The sequence below is a fragment of the Canis lupus genome, chromosome 2 (assembly GCF_003254725.2).
Source record: "Canis lupus dingo isolate Sandy chromosome 2, ASM325472v2, whole genome shotgun sequence".
Classification (NCBI taxonomy): domain Eukaryota; kingdom Metazoa; phylum Chordata; class Mammalia; order Carnivora; family Canidae; genus Canis; species Canis lupus.
This window is the reverse complement of record NC_064244.1, coordinates 50,044,380-50,064,990: the sequence shown is the minus strand read 5'-3', so window position 1 is coordinate 50,064,990 and position 20,611 is coordinate 50,044,380. Positions and strand designations below refer to the sequence as shown.

Genomic DNA, 20,611 nt, shown 5'->3' with positions numbered 1-20,611 from the left:
GCGCGCCCCGGGGAGGCCGAGCACCACGCCCGGCCCCAAGGTCTGCGCGAGCTCGCGCGCGGGAGGTACCTGTGGAGGCCTCGCACAGCCGGAAGGCACCGGGCGATCATGGGACGGCCGAGAGGCGGCGGCGGCGGCGGCGGCGGCGGCGGCGGCGGCGGCGGGGAGGCGGGAGGCGGGGAGGCGGGAGGCGGGGCGCCGGGCAGCCGGGAGGCGGCCCCGGGAGGCAGGCGGCGGCGGCCGGGTCCGCGCCCTCCCACGTGCGGCAGCCCCACGCCGGCGCCCACTTCGGCCCCGCCCCGCGCCCCGCCCACTTCGGCACAGCGCCCCGCCCACTCAGGCCCCGCCCCGCGCGCCTGGCACCGTCCCGGGGCCAGTTCCCGCGAGAGCCCGGGGTCCCGAGCGGAGCGCGCCGCCGGGGGCGTGAGGGGCGGGGGCGCGTCGTCCTCCGGTGCGGGTAGGGGAGGCGGGGCGCCGGGGAGCCGAGAGCCGGCGGCCCCACGAGGCAGGCGGCGGCGGCGGCGGTCGGATCTGCGACCTCTCACGTGCGGCAGCCCCACGCTGGCGCCCTCGTCGGCCCCGCCCCGACCCCGCCCCATCCAGGCCCCGCCCCCTCTGGCCCAGGCCCCGCCCCCGTTTCGGCCCCGCCCACCCCGGGCCCCGCCCCGCGCGCCTGGCACCGCCCCGGGGCCGCTTCGGGCGAGAGCCGGGGGCCGCGGGCGGAGCGAGCAGCCGGGGGGCGGGGGCCCGAGGGGTTGGCGGCGGCTGCGGCGGCCTCGGAGCCGGGGAAGTTTGGGCGGCCGCGGGCCGTGCTGCGCTCGGGAGCCGGGCTGAAGCCGGAGGACCAGGGGGCGCGCGAACCGGCCTCCGGACGCCCCCCGGGCCCGCTGCCACCGTCTCGCGTCCTCGCCTGGTAAGGGGCTGCGGGCTGGGCTGGGCGTCCCCCCCCCCCCCCCCCCCGGGGCCTGCACCGCCCCGCCGCTCCCGCCTGGGCCACCGCGGGCCTGGGGCCTGGAGGGAGGGAGCCGGAGCTCGCTGTGCCCGGGGAGGAGCCCGGGGAGAGGCCTGCGGGAGGGGGCTCGCCCCCCGCCCCCCGCCCCCCGGCCCCCGGCCCCCGCCGTGCGGTTTTCACCTTCCGTCCTGGGGCCTTATTTTTAGTGCTTGCAGCCCCGTGGCCTGGAGACTGCGCTCGCCTTGGAAATAAGCGCAGAAATAATAAACACGCTGGCGGCGGGTACCACACCCTGGCTGTGGCTTAGGGAGCCCGGAGAGCAGATGGATGATGCGATTGAGTGCAAATGAGCCGCCGGTGCCGCCTGGCCCTGCGCCACAGCTCGGAGGCGGTAGTATCCGAGTGAATGAACCTGCCCCGGAGCTTGCAGCTCGTCCCCGGGAGCTCGGCTGCTGCGGAGAGCGCCGCTCGGCGTGTAGCATCCTCCGACCCAGGCCACGACCTCAGGTCTCCATCCAACAGAAATGCCGTTTTTTATTAAGAATGACACTCGGTGGTTGAACATCTTCTCGTTATTAAATACATTTCCTCCTCCTGTGACAGTCTAAGCCTGCAAAAGTTGGTGCAGGGTAAATTCATACCTACATTTAAAAAAAAAAAAAGAAGAAGAATCTCTTGAAACTGAGGAAGATGCTCGTTGTCGATCAGCTTCTGAGTCAGCAGTATGAAAATCTCCCTCCACTGAGTCCTGAGGCCTTTGGGGGATTTCTACATCTGTAGCTAGACCCCCCCCCCCCCACCCCGTCCTGATCTCTATTTCTACTATGCAGACTGTTAGGGTAGCAGGGACAGTGAGAGCCTAAGCTTGTGTTCTACATGTTTTGAGAAAAATTTTACTTTGGCAAGTTCTGACATAATCTAACACTGCTGGGTGTAGGTGAGAATATGTATTTCGTTACGTATTTTTGTCCTCCTGAGTCTTTAAAAAGAAGAACGAAGGTAATACAGGGTTTTTCTTTTTTTCTTTTTTTTTTCTTTTCTTACTTCTGATGTGATTTATGACCTTGTTATTTATAACCTTTCCTGGCTGATTCTTGAAGCAGTGTTTTCCTTTCTTTTATCAGGGAAAAAGTGTTTAAGCTTTTAAAATGTCATCTATCAAGCACTTAGTTTATGCAGTTATTCGTTTCTTACGGGAACAAAGTCAGATGGATGCTTATACTTCAGATGAACAAGAAAGTTTGGAAGGTAGGCACCTGCTCTTTATGTCCATTTGTGTTATAATAATAAGCCAAGACTATAATAGCTGTAAGCGTGACTTTATGATCTATTATATTTTTTATTTATTAAAGATTATATTTATTTATTCATGAGAGACACAGAGAGAGAGGTAGAGACACAGGCAGAGGGAGAAGCAGGCTCCATGCAGGGAGCCCGATGTGGGACTCGATCCTGGATCTCCAGGATCACGTCCTGGGCTGAAGGCAGCAGGGGCTAAACCCCTGAGCCACCCAGGCTGCCCACTTTATGATCTATTATAACAAAATCAAAATATTTTATTGACAATTCAAGAAGAAAGATTGTGTTTCCATTTTCTGAGGCTTGTTTTCTTTTTTTTTTTTTTTTTTTTTTGAGATTTTTTTTTAAAATTTATTTATGATAGTCACAGAGAGAGAGAGAGAGAGAGGGAGAGGCAGAGACACAGGCAGAGGGAGAAGCAGGCTCCATGCACCAGGAGCCCGACGTGGGATTCGATCCTGGGTCTCCAGGATCGCGCCCTGGGCCAAAGGCAGGCGCTAAACCGCTGTGCCACCCAGGGTTCCCTGTTTTCATTAACGACAGAATAAGAGGACAATCATTCATTTATTGAACAACTGTATGGTGTCAGAACTATGCTGATCATACAAAATCATAGGGATTTTTTTTCTTAACAGTTAACAGTAACTGTTAAGTTAGTATTATCCTTATTTAACAGATAATGAATGAAACCAGATAGATTAAGTAACGTAACATAACAACGACATAATGTGGCAAAGCTGAGATTTAAATCCCGGCTTTTACTCTGAAGGTCTTGTCTCTTCCTAATAGAAAAGCATCCCGTTTAGAATCCATATATGAAAATACCTTAGTCATCATAAAAGCACTATGTAAAGTGTAATAATTACATCACAATTAAGCTATGACAACTTTCTGTTCCGGGATTTGAAAATGGGAGGATTTCACTGGTGTTCTGCATGAGCTTTAAATATTAGATTTGGTAATCTGTTAAATTGAGCTGGACTTGGATGACAGCATCACGTGTTTCTTTGAACACCATCTTTTCTGCTTCATGTTTATGCATTATAATATTTAAATCCAGTATAAGCATAACAGGATACAATGCTGCAGATGGGCTTGGGGAGGTTCAATGAGCGTAGCTTCTTTGTGCCCTGAAGACTTAATTATTGCAATGAGATAGTACACTTAGGAGAATTTAATGAATTATAATACAATTTGATTTTGCCATCTAGAGGCTGTTTCTCCTATGAAGGGGATACATCTATTAATTTCAATAAGCACTTCCATTGTGAATATGCTTTTAAGAGGTGGGGATGAAAACTGGGCATTTGCTCTAAATCTGCTTGCAATCTGGTGAGACGCTGTCTTTCCAGGTGGCAGTGAGAGGAGCAGGTGACACACAGTTGGAGAACATTGCAATCGGTTCATTTCATATTAAGGTTCTTTTTGTCCTTGGTGGTTAGACTATGTGAAGATAAATCTAAAGAAAATATTGGTTATGGTTGCTCAGTAGCAGACAGATAAAGGCAGTCATTTAATAAAAGATGTTTCTTCTCCAATCAAACGCAGTATAATACTTCTAAAGGCCAGAAAGAAAATTGAGTTTTTTAAAAAATCAAGATGTTATGTCCTATTTTTAGGATGGTCTTCAGCCAAAAATATGTGCCTTCAGCTGTTTGTTATACATGGAAGTCAGAAATGGTGCCAATTGTTTTTGACCGACCCCTATTTTTGACTCTATGAGTCTAATTTAATTGAGTATGAAATCATGTGGGGGAAGTCTGCCCACCTTCTAGACATTTAAAAAAGCCCTGGAAAAGGAGCCTAAGTTCTAGTACCAGCCTTCCCATAGCAGTAAGGTCTTATAGTCTTATCAGCTTTGAGCTTTTGCATCATATTATGTCACCCACTCCTAATTGTTGTCATCTACTGACATCTGTTTCATGTGGCTTCTGCTCCCTGTCACTCTCTCGAGTACTACTCTATCTTATTCTTGGCAGTTGCAATGACCTCATAGATGTTTCTTTCATTTTTCTCAGCACTCTGTTCCTTGATCTTCTGTCCTCCAGTGATCTCAACCACTCAGCTGCATGGTTATACCCTAGACTAGTGGTTTTCAACGTAGGGTGATTTTGCAATGTCTGGAGATATTTTTTTTTTTTTTTTGATTGTCACTACTAAGGGGCTGGTGTTACTGGCACCTAGTGGGTAGAGGCCATGGATTCTGCTAAACATACTATAATACACAGGACGGCCCCCAAGAACAAAATCCAAAATGTCAGTAGTGCCAAGGGTGAGAAACTCTTCCCTGGACCTTATCCTTACTAAAATTGCATTCTCTCCATAATGTCTATTGTAGACATTTCACTTCCTGACCAGTACTGCCTGTCTTTCCAGGTCACTCCTTCTAGAATCCCTACCCCAACTATTTGACCCTATGAATACCCCCCCCAGTCTGTTGATCCCATACCTTTTACACTCCTCTTCTTACCTTTCTTAGATTCCATGATTCATTATTATATTATATATTATTATTATATGATATATATATCATATATATTACATATTATTATATTATATATATTAGAGATACACCCTTGTATATCTCTTCCTTTCTTGCAAAACCCAGCCTCATGTAAATTCAGCTTTCCACCAACTCTGTGCTCATATCCATGTGACTATGTATAAACGGAGCAAAACATAAAACTTTGTTGAATGGTCCCACTTTGAATTCATGACCATGAGCCTCAGGTGGACCTTTAACGCTGCCTGGCAATCACACTATCTCTTCCAAGTTCATTCATATTTTTGCTTTCCTAGGCCACTACTTTAGCACTTTCTGGTGTCTCCTCAAACCCTCAAACCTCCTCTCCTGTACTCACTTTTAATTGATGACCGTGCTTCCTACTCTACCAAGAAAATTAAAGTAATAAGAAAATAACTTCCACAGACTTCCCCTGCCCCATCTATCCACACACCAACATCTACACCCCCCACCAACACTCTGCCTGCCTGCCTGTTACCATATGCCTTGGACTAAATATTTATGTTTTCTCAAAATTCATATGTTGAAACCTAATGCCCAGTGTGATATTAGGAGGTGGGGCCTTCATGATTGGGATTCATGCTCTTATGAGAGACCCCAGAGAGTTCCTTTGCTCCTTCTACCATGTAAGGACGCAGCGAAGAGGCACCATCTCTGAACCAGAAAGCAGGTTATCACTAGACACTAAATTTGCTGGTGCCTTAATATTGAACTTTCCAGCTTCGAGAACTATGAGAAATAAATTTCTTTTGTATAGAAGTCACCTTGACTATGATGTTTTGTTAGAATGGCACAAATAGACTAAGATACTGTAGATGAACTATCCATCGACTTTTCTAAATGAAACCTCTCTGCTGGCACACTGGATCTCATTCCATCCTGTCTCGCCTACTCTGGGATGTCATTCTAGTTACTCTACCCTTCTTCTCTTACATCAGCAAGTTTTCACTCTGTACTGGATTATTTTTATCAGGATAGATGTTTCATTATTTTTCCCTTCTTAAAAAAAAAAGCAAAAACAACCGCTTATTACTCTTGCTGTATTACTCCCTGCTTCTAAACTTCTGCCTCCTTCTATTGTCTTCCCCTTTTGCTGGAAAACTCTTTGAAAGAATTGTGTGTACTTGTTTTTTAAAGTTCCTCTTCTATTCCTTCTTAAACCCCCTATTCCAGTTAGGCTTTTGCCTCAGTCTCTTTCCACTTGTACTATTCTCATTAAGGTCATCAAGGATTTCTGGTGATTTAGTTAAGTGGTCAGTTCTCAGTCTCCATCTGTCTTATTAGCTGCCATTGATAATGCTGATAATCTCTCTCGTCTTGCCCCCAACCTCCCTCCACCTCACCCCCCTCCCATCCTGCCACTGCTCTATACTTGATTTACTTGGCTTCCAGGATACCTCCTCACACTCTTAGTTTTCTTCTTCTCTCATGGCCTGTTCCTTCTGTCTCCTTTACTACCTTTTCTTCTTTTCTCTGACTTGGAGTGCCCCGGGTCCAGTGCTTGATCTTCTTTTCATTATCTGTACTTACTTTTTTGATGGTATCATTCAGTTTCTTGGCCTTCAGCCAAGACCTTCCTTCTGAACTGCAGATTTTTATATCCAACTGCCTACTAGGTATCTCCACTTCTATGTCTAATAGGCATCTCAAACTGAACATTTCCAAGACTGAACTCCTGATCCTCCCACCCAAAATCTGTTCCCCATCTCAGTTGATGGCAACTCTTATCTTTTCCACTTGCATAGGCCCAAAACTTGGACATCATTCTGGACTCTTCTCTTTCTCTCAGACTCTGCATTTAATCATTAAATGATTAAATCCTGTTGGCTGTGCCTTCAACATATATATCTAGAGTCTTACCATGTCCTCCCACCTTCACTGATGTCACCCCTGGGTAGAATTAAGTATTTCTCCTCTGTTTTAATGTAGTAGCCTCTTACAGGTCTGTCTGCTTCTGTTCTTGCAGCTTTGTTGAATATTCCCAACACAGCCACCAATGACCTTTTCAAACAGAGTATGTCAGAGGTGCCTAGCTGGCTCAGTCAGTGGAACATGCAACTCTTGATCTTGGGGTTTTAAGTTTGAGCCCCACATCGGGTTATAGAGATTACTTAAAAATAAAATCTTTGAAAAAATTAACAAAAAAATAAAACAGAGTATGTCAGATTCTATCATTATTCCACTCAAAATCTTGCCGTGACTCCTCATGTTACTTAGTCATTGTTTAAAGGATTTATATAATTTGGACTTCAGCGATGTGTTGTTGACAGACGCTTCCCCTTTCTCATTTGGCTATAACCAAATTAGCTTCCTAACTCTGAATATACTATATCCTCTTTCCTAAGGGCTTTGGCTGTAGTTTTTTTCTGCTTAGATTGTTATTTCTCCATATAATAGTAATGCCCCCATCTTCTTTGAGTCTTTGTCAAATCTCTTTTCTGAATGAGACCTATGCTGGGCACTCATATCTGCAGCCTGCTTCTCTGCTCTACTCTCTATACTTGCAGTACTCTTTACTGCTTATAGCCTACCTCTCCACCCCTACCCCCAAGAAGTCAGGGATCTTTTCTGTTTTAGTCACTGATTTATCTAAAGCATGTAGAAAAGTGCCTGACACGTAGTAGGTGCTCAATAAATATTTGTTGAATTGGGTTGATGAATTGAGTCAAGTGATCGTGGGCATATCACTTAGTTGATCTGTAGCACAATTTCTAAGGCTGTTAGGTGAAGCCTCTGACTCTTCTCCATCTGATAGATTTGTCAAGAGGATCAGAATCAGTGATGACAGGTACCTGGCATATGGAAGCTTTTGAATAAAGTGGTACATGGGATATCATAGTGTTGTATAGAAGTCTTCACTTGCCCTGCTCCTCATTAGTACCAAATGCACTGTTATTATTTGTGGTTAAAGGGGAACAAGAATTATATAGTGTACTTGTTTATATTTGTAGGACTTATTCCTGAGTAAGGAATTTGTATTACTTATTCCTGAAAGAAGGCTTGAATTTGTTTTATAAATGAGAATCTTGAGGTAAAAGTAAGAGAAATTACTGTAACTAGGTTATTTGATTTTTTTTTTTTTTTTTTGGTTGTATGAAAAACGATAACGAAATAGTCCTGAGTTCTTGTCGTGCTACCCACCCTGCCACTTACTGCCTACTCTTTTTGCCTGTTTCTTTTGCTGGAAAACTCTTTGAAAGAGCTATCTATACTGCTCTTTTCTAATTCCTCTCCTTCTATTCTTTCTTGGACCCATTCCAGGTAGGTCTTTGCCTCAATCTCTCACCCACACTGTTATCATCAAGGCTATCAATATTTTGGCTACTGGGTTTACTTATCAGACAATTCTGTTTGCTTGTGTAGGGAATCTAAAATAGTAAACTCACAGAATGATGGTTGCCAGCAGCTATGAAAGAGCAAATAGGGAGGTGATGGTCAAAGTAATTAAGTTCTGGGGACTGACTAGTCTGCCCAGTGCCTATCATTAATTATGTTATATACTTAAAGTTGGGTAAGAAGGTAGACCTTAGGTTAAAGTGTTCTTACAACACACGTACACACGATAATAAAGGTGGTGAGAGGAAGCTTTGGGAGGTGATGAGTATGTCTCTGGCATTGACGGTGGTGATGATTTCATGGGTGTATGCTTATCTCCAAACTCATGGAGTTATAGACATTAACTATGAACAGCTTTTTATATGTCAACCATACTTCAGTAAAGTGGTTTGAAAAAACACACACCAAATAATTGTGTTTAAAACAAAACAGCCACCTCCTTTAATGATATTTAATTCCATCTAATATGAACCAGGTCTGTGTTTTAAGGTGAATGGCAGAGGAAATAAGGGAGATGAACTGAATTGCTTCAACAGGATAGGGCATAAAAATCCCTCAGTTACCACATGGACTGTTCACCTGTCCTTGTTGCGCAGTAAAGTTATATACTCTGGGTTTTGGTTAAGGACTTGGTTGTGTACTATCCCTCTTTCCCATGGTTGTGTATTAATGTTTTGGTGGAGAGGAGTGCTTTTCTTCAAAGGGTTTATTGTTATTTTTTTTTCTGTAATTAAACTATGACTTCCATTGTAAATGAAGATGTAGATTAAATTTATTGAACACCTATTATTTGCCAGATCTGCTAAAGTCATAGATGAGTAAGATGCAGTCTTTATCCTCAGAGGCAGTCTAATGTGGGAGACATTTAAATGCATGGAATATAGTATGATAAGTTCAATAATAGAAACCTGTACCAGCGACATGGCACAGTAAAGGCAGTGACCAGTCTGATCAGGAAGGGAAGATACTGATCAGAATAAGTATATACATATAAACACACACATACATTTGCCATTATTACTATTGTTGTTGTTCGCATTGACTGTCTTCATGGCAGTGGGAGTCTATTTTCTTGTGGCCCAACGTTTATAGTGCTGGTATGACTGAAGTGCCAGAACAAGTGCTTGGCAAGAATAGACATTGAAAGGGGCACCTGGGTGGCTCAGTTGGTTAGGCATCTGCCTTCGGCTCAGGTCATGATCCCAGGGTCCTGGGGTCGAGCCCCATATCGGGCTCCCTGATCAACTGGGCACCTGCTTCTCCCTCTCCCTCTGCCTGCCGCTCCCCCTGCTTATCCTCTCTCTCTGTCAAATAAATACATAAAGTCTTAAAAAAAAAAAAGAGAAGAATAGAAATTGAGAGAATGAGGAATGGGTAAATAGTAGATTATATTCTATGTAAAAGATCCTCTGACTCCTTCTTGCAATTGGTAACTTAGTTGCTTATTCAGTCCCTTTTCTAAGGAGAATTGTTTGCTGGTTAGTGAAAGTAATAGTATTTCTTTTATGGCAGAGGTATTTTTCTCAGGACCACTGAAGGATCTCTCTTATATATGGAAGCTAATAAATGAACAAACCAAGCACGTGGGTACAGAGAAGAAATTGGTGGTTGTCAAAGGTAGAGAGTAGGGTGAGAGAAATGGGTGAAGTGTTTTTGTTTAGTTTTTAGTTTCGGTATATTGAATACAAATAAAGTCATACGCAAATGGAAGTGAACCTGCTGCACGCTGTCTGGGAGTACACTGGACACTTGGCTACATTCTCATCTTGTGGAGCCGGGAGAGAATTCCTCCTCAAAGGAGAGCATCCTGAGGACGGGAATCCGCATCCATTCCCGTCCAGGAGTACTTGTAGAAACGACAGGCTATCTTTCTTTCTTTCCCATAATTGCCCTGGTTTGAGCCCCTTGTTTGTTTAGATCATTTAAGTAGGAACCCTCTGTGGTCAGAGTGGTGGTTTCCTCCACTCTGTCATGTAGCTGGTGTGTGTTTCTGTCATTGAACTTACTATACTGTATTCCATGCGGTTGGATGTCTGTCTCTGTGAGGATGAGGCCTGTATCTTATTCCCTGTCTAATCCATTCTCAGCATTCCTACCACACTTCTGGTTCTAAACACAAATCCAGGTATGTTCTTCTCCTTCACTGAATTCTTTAATGGCTCTCCATTTGCCCATAGTGTGACGTGAGGCGCCTTGTCATCCAACAGCAGTGACTTGCTCTCTCGCATCGTCTCCCACCATGTCTTTCCACCTCTTCCATCCCCTGACCGGTTATCTTGCCATACACTGAATGCAGCCCCGTTTAACATGCCATGTATTTTTGGGTTTGTCTGCCTCCTTCTCTCAACATAAGCTTCATCACATGGATAATGAGGCATTAAAGATTTTTGTCTTTAAATTAACTGTTGTATTTCTACCATCTTAGAACAGGACCTTGCACCTCAACAGGTGCTTGAGGTAAATTTGCAGGCAATGAATGAATTTTTTTAAAGCCAACCTATCTTCACCTAAGTAAATATACTAGGATTGCTATTTAGTGCCTCCCATGAGCCAGAAATTGTGTCTGTTACTATTTTTGGTCAGATTGAGAGTCTGTTTCTCAGAATTGAAAAAAAAAGATTTTTTTGGTTCGTTTTATTCAAGCCTTTAGAACATTGGTGGCTAATCAGATATTGGCAGAGAGGAATCAGTTGTTGATGACTTGCTTCAATAAGAATATGATGTAATGGATATATTGAGAAATTATATTCTAGGTAACATTTTTCTTTAAGTAAGGAATAAGAAATCAAGTTATCTTCCCTCAGCAGCTGGTCTATAAACAGAAATCTCTATGTAGCTGAACCATTTAGTTTTTCCTTATGTTCTGTGATCATAAATACTGAATTACCATAGATTGCACAGAATGCAGATTTCTACCAAAAATAAAAGGTCGTTCCTTATTTTAGGTTGCTAATTTTTTTTTTCACTATTCAAATTTATTTCAAGTTGCAATTCAGTGCTTGGAGACAGTTTTTAAAATCAGCCCAGAAGATACCCATCTAGCAGTTTCACAGCCTCTGACAGAAATGTTCACCAATTCCTTCTGTAAGGTAAGCTGTCACTGTTTTCTCATTAGTATCTGATTTAAGTATGACTACGATATTACGTTGTTAACATCTGAGGGGCTAGGCCTTTACGTAAATAACCTCCTCCTTGAGCATAAGGTTGATAGTCCACATGGAGATGATTTGGGACCTAAAATATAACTTTTAATGTGCTTTAGATTTTCATGTTAGTAGCTATGAGCATCCTCTCACCTTCATTCATTCATTCATTCATTCATTCATTTTAAAGATTTTATTTATTCGTGAGAGACACAGGGAGGCAGACACACAGGCAGAGGGAGAAGCAGCCTCCATGCAGGAGCCCGACCCCCGGGCTCCAGGATCATGCCCTGGGCTTAAGGCTGTGCTAATCTGCTGAGCCACCTGGGCTGCCCTCACCTTCTTTTATATTTAATGATATGTCTTAGTTGCTTTTTAAGTCCTTTCTAATACCTGAGCATTTTTTAGATTTCTGACATGGAATAAAACATGGAATACAAGTTAAAAAAATTTTCCTGTTTATAAAGCAACTATGTAGAAATACATTCATCAGGAATTGAATCATCATTTGAAGCATATTTAAATTGGGCCATTGATAGGGCTCTTTAAACAGGGAAGGTTCAAGGTCATTGTGCAAAAGTAATGCCAAACATCAAATTTTCTGATCTGTGCTCTTGAGAACTGTTTACAATAATGGTCTTGGGTTTCTGGCCTTTTCAGGGAATATGGAACATAAATTTGTCTGAAAAAAAAATGTTTTTAAAGACAGTTTGCTTGCTTGCTTTTTCTGAGAAACAGCATAAACAGGAAGCAGGGAGGGGTAGAAGGAGAGGAGGAGAGAGAATGTAAGCAGGCTCCATGCCTCCTGTGGAGCCCGATGGGGGCTCAATCTCACAACCCTGAGATCATGACCTGAGCCAAAATCAAGAGTCTGACACTTAACTGACAGAGCCACCCAGGCTCCCCTTAACCTGTCTGAAAAATTTTAAGGTTACTGAGTTTAGGGCCCTGGAATGACCTCTGATGTGTTTTGTCATTTCATTTTGGTGCCTCATGAAGTCCTTTTGTTACTCTGGTTCTGTATTCGAGCTTCAATATGGATTGAGGAACTCGGGCGAGAGGCTGAGGCATGTGGTATTATACTTCATACTGGCAGGGATGTTGCTGAGACTACCACATTGACTGTAGAACTTGTTGGAAGAGGTTCTGAGAGTTGCAATGAAGACGGCAATTTGGCAGTATACTGTTGTCTCTATACTTGGAAAAAAGAATAATGCAGTTATCAGACAGATCAATTCTGATTCAATGATAAAGCTGTAAAGAGATAGTGACATGTCTGTGTGCTCCCCATCACAGGATTCCCCGGTTCTTCTCTTTGGTTGCTGTGGTTTTTTTGATTGCTGGGCTTCTGGCCTCCTTAGGGAACTCCATTTCAGTGGCTGGATATGCCCCTGGTTAAAGTTGACTTTATTTAACTCATAGATTCCCAAGAGTCCTGTGCTTCAGACAACACTTGGATTTGCTCACTCCTTAGTGTCTGTCACTGTTGACCTCATACTAGAGATCAGAACTCTTTTTTGCCTCCCAGGAAGCTCAAGTTGACTCTTGCACTCTGTTTAAATAGGGCTCTGTTTTGGGATGCCTGGGTGGCTCAGTGGTTGAGCATCTGCCTTTGGGGGCGTGATCCCGGGGTCCTGAGATCGAGTCCCACATCAGGCTCCCTGCAGGGAGCCTGCTTCTCCCTCTGCCTGTGTCTCTGCCTCTCTTTGTGTCTCTCATGAATAAATAAATAAAGTCTTTTTTAAAAAAATAGGACTCTTTTCTTTCTCTCTTACTATTTTCCTCTGATTGTATTTAATCATAAAATTTTTTTACTTACTATTTTTAAAATATAATTTCTTGGAACTGGCTCCATTGTGTATCTGCATAGTGTTATTTGTGGTGTCAGTCCTCTGTTACTCCATTTTAACAGCAGCAATTTCATCACATGTGTGTTTGTTAGCAGAGTAACCCAGAGAGTCCAAAACTTGCCTGAATCAGTATCAAGACTTATAATTAAATAAATTATTTGTCTCTATTCAGCCATAAAAAGGAAAGAAATCTTGCCGTTTGTAACAACATAGTGGAGGGTATTATGCTAAGTGAAATAAGTCATTCAGGGGAAAGATAAATGCCAGATGATTTCACTTATATGTGGAATCTAAAAGGCACACAAATAAGCAAAGGGAAAAAAAAAAGCGAGAGAGAGAGACAAACCCAGAAACAGACTCCTCACTATAGAGAACAAAGGGATGGTTACCAGAGGGAAGGAGGGTGATGTGGTGGGTGAAATAGGTGATGGGGATTAAGGAGTGTGCTTGTGATGAGCGCCAGGTGTTGTATGGAAGTATTGAATTACTGTGTCGTATGCCTGAAACAAATATAATACTGAAGTTAACTGGAATTAAAATAAAAACTTAAGAAAAAAAGAAATTATTTGTCCCACCAAGTGTCCTTGGTTGTTATGTTGATTGTTTTAGTTTTAGGATACTGTTCTTGTGTTTTTCCTCCCAGTTAAGTTTATATCCCAAATGGATTCATTCCTTTTATGTAAAGTAGGTGACAATCATCCCCACATTATAGGCTGCTTAAATGTATTCGGTGAATATGAGAATTAGTTTTCAAAGTTGTACAACTGTGGCAATCTCATTAAACTAATTCAGGAGGATTTAAAAGACAAAATGGATTAGAGGTCATTTTTCAATATGCCACTTTTCTGACTCAAAAAGTCACTTTTTCCCCATGCATTAACTGCCCAGGCGAAATAGAAGGAACCCTGACAGCAAGTACCGCAGGGCAGTGTCGTGTGTCCTTGATAAATGTCTATCCTCGGAGACTGTAGTCAGTTTTAAGTAGTGACTTCTAGTTACCAGGATTCCCATTTTGATTTTATACTTTGTTATTCTAATACTTTATGTTTAGAAAAACTGATTAGTAGAGAAGGATTACAAAAAATAAGAACAACTCATATGCTTGATGAATGATTTCATACTTGAGAATATTTTTGTGTAATTAGCAAAGTATATTTCCAGTGTTAGAGTTACCAAGTTTCTTAAAACTTTAGTCAAGACAAATAACATGGTGGATATATTCTAAATGTAGTACATAGGTATATTAGCTACAAACTATGTTTTCTTGAAAACTGTAGACGAAAAAAAACTGTAGACGTATTCATGAACTTCAGAGTCAAGTGTAAAAGCACAGTTTTTAAAAGCTCTTTCAAAACTGGAGAAGTGCATTGTGTTTCCAGGGCCACTTGAGATACTTCTGCAGACACCTTTGGTTTGAACCTTAGGAATGCAAAGGAGGTTTGAGGATGATAGTACGTACTGAAAACAGAAAATGTACATTGTTTTTTATTTTATGATGATATTATTATATATCCATTGTTTTAAAAAATTGGTCAACATGGAAAGATTTAAAGAAGAAACTGAAAATTTGATCTCCAAATATTATGGTTAACCTTTTGTGCTAGACCTTTCCTGTCTTTGTTTTTTAGCCTGTGTGCGCATCTGTGTGTGTGTGTGTGTGTGTATGTGTGCATGCGCAAATATTTGAATAATAGGATCATATTATTAATGCTTCTTTTTGTCAGCTGTGAATTTGACTTAGTAGGGTATCTCTTCAGATATTAACATTATATTTCAAGATTTTCACTAATATAAACAATCTCTTGAGTATATTCCTATTCCTATTCTTTGCATAGGAATATTTAACCAGAATTTAATAGAATTTATTAGGAATTTGAGAACAACAAAGCTTCCCAACTATAGCTAATATATAATTTGAATAACAAAATATCCTGTACTGTTTTATTTTTTAATATGATGAATATATTTTCAGGAGCATGTTCCTAAACAGTGAAGCATTTTCATTCACTAAAAATATATTTGTCAATAAAATACATAGTAAACTTATAGCATAAATGTAAACTACTCAATTTATCTCCATTACCCATATATAATATACATTTATTTTATGCTTATACTATTTTATATAGTATGTGCTTATACTATTATACTATTTTAAATATACTGATTATTTATATTTGTTGTGCATGAAGTTGGATTTTTTGATCTAGGAAAAGCAAGTAAAAAATTTTGATTCAGATTATCTTCTAGAGAAATTCTACATATTCATTTTCCTAATAAAAAGTATGTGAAAAAAAATAAAGTATGTGAGAGGACTTTTCCCCTATTTCTTTCTAACCATCTTATTTACAGTTAAATTTCATCACATGTAATTACAGAAGAGTTATGGTAATACAAGTTATTCATTATTATAGTTCTGTGGGATGACTCCTTTTTTATGTGGCTAAATGGAAATACATTGATTTTTATTTAATTTCAGAATGACATAATGCCTCTCTCCAACTCAGTGCCTGAAGATGTGGGAAAAGCTGACCAATTAAAAGATGAAGGTGAGTATTCCATAGAGAAATTACTTATTTCGTAAAACTTTCTGAAACTCTGGAGAAAATGACTTTGTCAATTAAGATTCTGGTTTACACTGCCAAGGCTGGATTGTTGCAAAACCAACATGGTATTTGTGAAACAGAAATAAATGTGATAGGTAGGAAGCCTAGAAACATAGTATGGCTTGTTAGCAATATAGTTATGCCTTGCTTCAAGAAAAGCAGATCTGGTGTGAATAAAACTTGGAAAACAAATATCCTAAGGGGTGATTACTTATAATGATTACTTATAACTGAACTTGCTAAGTGTACTCTAGGATCCCAAATTCTTTTTTATGCTTAAAGAAGATGAAAATAATTTTCAGTATTATTTTAACTTTCATATAGATTTAGTATTTTCAATTCTTTGAAATTTGTTCATGGCAATTGACTTAAGTATTACCCAGCACATTTAATTACTGCATTATTACATCTTCTAATAGTGGCTTTTAAAGCATTCGTAGTTTTTTTTTTTTTTTTTTTTTTAAGATTTATTTATTTCTTTATTCATGAGAAACACACAGAGAGAGGCACAGACATAGGCAGAGGGAGAAGCAGGTTCCCTATGTCAAGTTTGGCAAACAAGATTTGTACTGAGAAATTGGAGGGCAGGGTTTTGATATTAGCAGTGAATGAGAGCCAGGATATTCCTTGTCCTTTAGGCCGAGAGTTATTAGGGAATATTCCACGTTAAGAAGCTATCCTAACTTGGTTCAGAACCATTTTCCTGGGCTTTTACTTGCACTGAAGAAGGTAGTTTAGTTAAAAAAAAAAATGGTGTCTGAAAAGGTAGATATGGAGGAAGTATGCTTTTCCTACTCCTTGGGCCTTATCCTCTCTATTAAATTTATAAATATACACCTATATCATTGTTTTTAATGGCTCCATAGTGTTCCATGGTACTGTAAGACCATGATTTACTGACCTAGACAGATAATTTTATAATCCTAAGTAAACTCTTAATATCTTTGTCTGCATTTTTACTGTTATGTGATTGTTGTCATAGGATTACATCATAGAGTTCTGTATTTCCAACAAATACTGCTTTCAATGTTCAATTTCTTTTTTCCTCTAAGAAATGATACTATGACAGGGCCTTAAAATTTTAGAATGACAACTTTCGTAAATTACATGCAAATTCAGCAACAACTAGGGGTGCCTGAGTGGCTCAGTTGGTTAAGCATCTGCCTTCATCTCAGGTCATGATCCCAGAGTCCCGGGATTGAGCCCTGCTCAGTGGGGAGTCTGCTTTTCCCTCTCCCTCTCCCTCCCCCCGACTCGTGCTCCCTCAAATAAATAAATAAAATCTTTTTTTTTTTTAAATGACAACCAGATCCTCGTTGTCTTTGAATCAAGAGTACTCTCCAAAGAATTTGAATTTATATTATCCAGATAGAAATGCATTTTCTATATATTTAGTTTCTAATTGGAACAATTTAACCTGATGTTTTCTGCCTTGCTCAGAGATTTGTAGTATATGAAGTCACTGAAGATAATATTGAATAGATGGCAATTTGAAATTTTATTTTTGTCCCTCACGTTTATTCCCTCTGCGGGAGATTGTGATCCCCACACGGTTTGCTATGATATGCTCAATGCTGGTAAGATGAGGATTAGGAGGTAATGCAGAGAGTTATTTATTGTTCCAGCCTGGGTAACTGAACTCCTCCTGCTTTTGCTGTTAACTGAAAGCTTTTATTCTTTGTTTTCACTAAGACCTGTCACATTTAAGACATGTAACACACAAAGTTAAAGCAACTGTTTTTATTTTATTTTATTTATTTATTTTATTTTATTTATTTTAGAGACAGAATGTGAGCTGGGAGTAGGTGGGAAGGGAAGAAGGAGAGGAAGAGAATATCAAGCAGGCTCCATACCCAATGCAGAGCCCCACAAGGGGCTCAGTCTTACAACCCTGAGATTGTGACCTGAGCTGAAATCAAGAGTTGAATGCTTAACCAACTGAGCCACCCAGGCACCCCAGCAATTGTTTTTACACAGGATTTGCTATTCCTGTGAAAACTAATGTCCATTGTAGATTGTCAAGCATAAGGTTATTCCAGGCTGTGTGTTCCACTTATCTGTGTCAATCAAGGCTTCTAGCCAGCTGGTCCCTTCCTGAAAAGCTGCTTTCAAATATTTTTATGTGTTTTGTTTCTGAAGAGCTGCAGTAAGACCAGACAAAACCAAGATGGTTTCATTTCTGTCATTTTCTGACACATCACAAAAGTATAGGCATATCTTATAGGTTATCTTGATAATTAAAGGAGACAATTTCATAGGAGACTACCACATAAGCATAAAGTGCTATAATACATTTCTTCATTTGTGTTCTGAATGTTTGTATGTTAGATATTTTTTTTGTATGTTAGATATTTTGTGACTTTAGGCTTATTGTTAATATATATAAAAGTATATATACATAGAGAATGTAGATACTTGATGGGGTGGTTTACAGGGAGACATACAACAGATTTTAAAATAATAATAATAACAACAATAATCATACTATATTGATGGACAATCCGTCACAACTGCTGACTCAGGAAAGGAACATGTGAGGCCAGCTGCTCTGTCCTTCAGAATCTCAAGGGGGCTGGACAATCAAGCACAGCTACTGGCTGAGTTTGCCAACACTGTCATGATCAAACTCAGATAAACTCTTGCAGGAATAGCCGATAATTCAAGAGAAGAGGGTTTGGAAAAGAAAAAGAAATTTATGTCAGGTACTGGCAGCAGAGGGAGTGGCAGCTCCAGTCTCAACAACCCACCTCTGTGCCCGCGAGGTTGACACCTGGAGTTTTATAGGGAGAGGGTCAGTGGGGTACGTGCAAGAGAGCAGCAGGCAGGGAGTGCGTGATCATGGCTGGGGATCAGTGTGTTTTTGGCACGTGATCACGGGCAGGGAAGGGGACCTGTGGGGTGTGGTCCCCTAGTCTTTCCCTTACTATCAGTGCATTTCTGGCCTGGTGGTTGGAATGTGGTGGTCACTGCACAACACCTTCATCATTGCCTCAAGAAAGTGTGGTAAGAAATAAGCACAGTGGATTTTAGTTAGAGCATGAGTTAAGTGGTCATGTCTATTTCTGGTTTTAAGTTTTGGGGTCTATGATGGAGCCAGAGGGCTCCCCAAGAACCCCAAGATGAAAAGGCCCAAGAGCAAAAAGATTCCACATAACCCAGAAAATTAAATCTTTTACACAGGGGAAGCAAACCTATATAAGTACCAGACCTACGTAGTTAATATCTTGCTCTGTCATAAAAAACTGTGTAATCGTCTTAGCTTCCTTAGAGGTTTTATAGTCATTACTTTTGGGGGGGTGAGGATTTAAATTATTTTTTTTTATTTTAAAAATATAGCTTTATTGAGGAATACTTGGGTGGTGCAATTGGTTGAGGATCCTACTCTTGGTTTTTGGGCTCATGTCATGATCTCAGGGTCTTGGGATCGAACCCTGCCTTGGGCTCCATGCTCAGTGGAGAGTCTGCCTTGAGATTCTTTTTCCTTCTACCTCTGTCCCTTCCCCCCACTGGTGCTCTCTCTAAAATAAATAAATAAATCTTATAAAGAACAAAAATCCTCAGCTTCATTTGAGCTATAATTTGCATACCATGCAATTTATGCCTTTAAAATGTACAAATTCATTGGTTTTATAGTATATTCACAGAATTGTACAACCATTACCATAATTACAGAACATTTTTATCATCTCAAAAAGAAGCCATGTACCTATTAGTGGTCACTGTTTTGTTTTGTTTTGTTTAGAGAGAGAAAGTGTATGCACATGGGTGAGCAGAAGGGGGGGGGGAGAGAATCCTAAGCAAAGCTCCATCCCACCACCCTGAGGTCATGATCTGAGTGGAAATCCAGAGTTGGATATATCTAACCGACTGAGCCTCTCAGGCGCCTGTCGTGGTCACTCTGTTCATTTCTGACTCTTAATTTGCAGTAACTTTTTGTGTGATTTTTAAAAATTAATTAATTAATTAATTAGAGAGTGGGAGAATGGTGGAGAGGGGCAGAAAGAGAATATTAAACAAGCTCCACATGGAGCCTGATGCAGCGTCTGGATCTCAATCTCACAACCCTGAGATCACAACCTGAGCCAAAATTAAGAATCAGATTTAACAGACTGAGCTGAGCCTCCCAGTCGCTGCACTTTTGCATGATTTTAGATGCTTTTGTCTACCTGCGTTTCCTTTAATCTTCCTGGTCCTTGCAAAGTACTTTCCTCCTTCTATTCAGTAGCTAATGATCTATTGAAAGACCAAGCTAATAGGAGAGCTTCTGGTTTAGAGAAAGTTGGAAGGAATAATACAGCCTTTTGTGATGTAAATCCTTCCTCTTAACCCCAGTGTTTTAAATTTTAGATTTTGAACAGTGGTTCTAATCAATGAGCAGGACACTTTTTTTCCATTTCATGGAATACAGAAGATAGCCAAAGGAAATCCCTTATTTTGCTGACTGGTTGTTATCCTAGTTAAATTATTTCCAGATGTATCTGTAGATCACCTTCTTGAAAATTAGTACCCTGTGGGCTAGCCCTGATACCTGAAATTCTGTCTTTCTAGAAACTAATGTCCTACAATTTCCTTTTAAAAATCTCTCTCTGGGGGATCCCTGGGTGGCTCATCGGTTGAGTGCCAGCCTTTGGCCCAGGGCGTGATCCTGGAGACCCGGGATCGAGTCCCACATCAGGCTTCCTGCATGGAGCCTGCTTCTCCCTCTGCCTGTGTGTCTCTGCTTCTCTCTCTCTATCTTTCATGAATAAATAAATAAAATCTTAAAAAAAAAAATCTCTCTCTGGAAGTGATAGGACATAAAAATATTATCTGCCAATAACATATTAACATGATTAATCATATCAGCTTACACAGCAGAGTTCTGAGGGCTTGGCTATTCAGCAGGTATATGTTTTGATGGG

The 20,611-nt window shown here is 41.2% G+C and overlaps 2 protein-coding genes across 11 annotated transcripts in view; one reads left to right on the top strand and one right to left on the bottom strand.

Annotated features, from left to right (window-relative positions):
- NLN (neurolysin) overlaps positions 1-614 on the bottom strand; it is a 106,186-nt gene extending 105,572 nt beyond the window's left edge. For 5 of the 6 annotated variants that reach the window (XM_049103206.1, XM_049103201.1, XM_049103207.1 and 2 more), the window contains exon 1: positions 70-614. In XM_049103206.1, the coding sequence (XP_048959163.1) occupies positions 70-599 (530 nt within the window). In that variant the 5' untranslated portion in view covers positions 600-614. The remainder of the gene's footprint in view (positions 1-69) is intronic. The other variant, XM_025446986.3, reaches the window with a different exon arrangement.
- Positions 615-737: 123 nt separating this feature from the next.
- Positions 738-20,611, top strand: part of SGTB (small glutamine rich tetratricopeptide repeat co-chaperone beta) — a 47,738-nt gene continuing 27,864 nt past the window's right edge. For 3 of the 5 annotated variants that reach the window (XR_004813829.2, XR_004813828.2, XR_007406770.1), the window contains exons 1-4: positions 740-913; positions 2,077-2,200; positions 11,097-11,200; positions 15,584-15,653. Coding sequence is in view for 1 of the 5 variants with exons in the window: in XM_025448424.3 (XP_025304209.1) it covers positions 2,101-2,200; positions 11,097-11,200; positions 15,584-15,653 (274 nt within the window). In the remaining 4 variants the exon portion in view is untranslated. Of the gene's footprint in view, positions 914-1,321; positions 1,460-2,076; positions 2,201-11,096; positions 11,201-15,583; positions 15,654-20,611 lie in introns of those variants that run through there. The other 2 variants (XR_007406771.1, XM_025448424.3) reach the window with 2 other exon arrangements.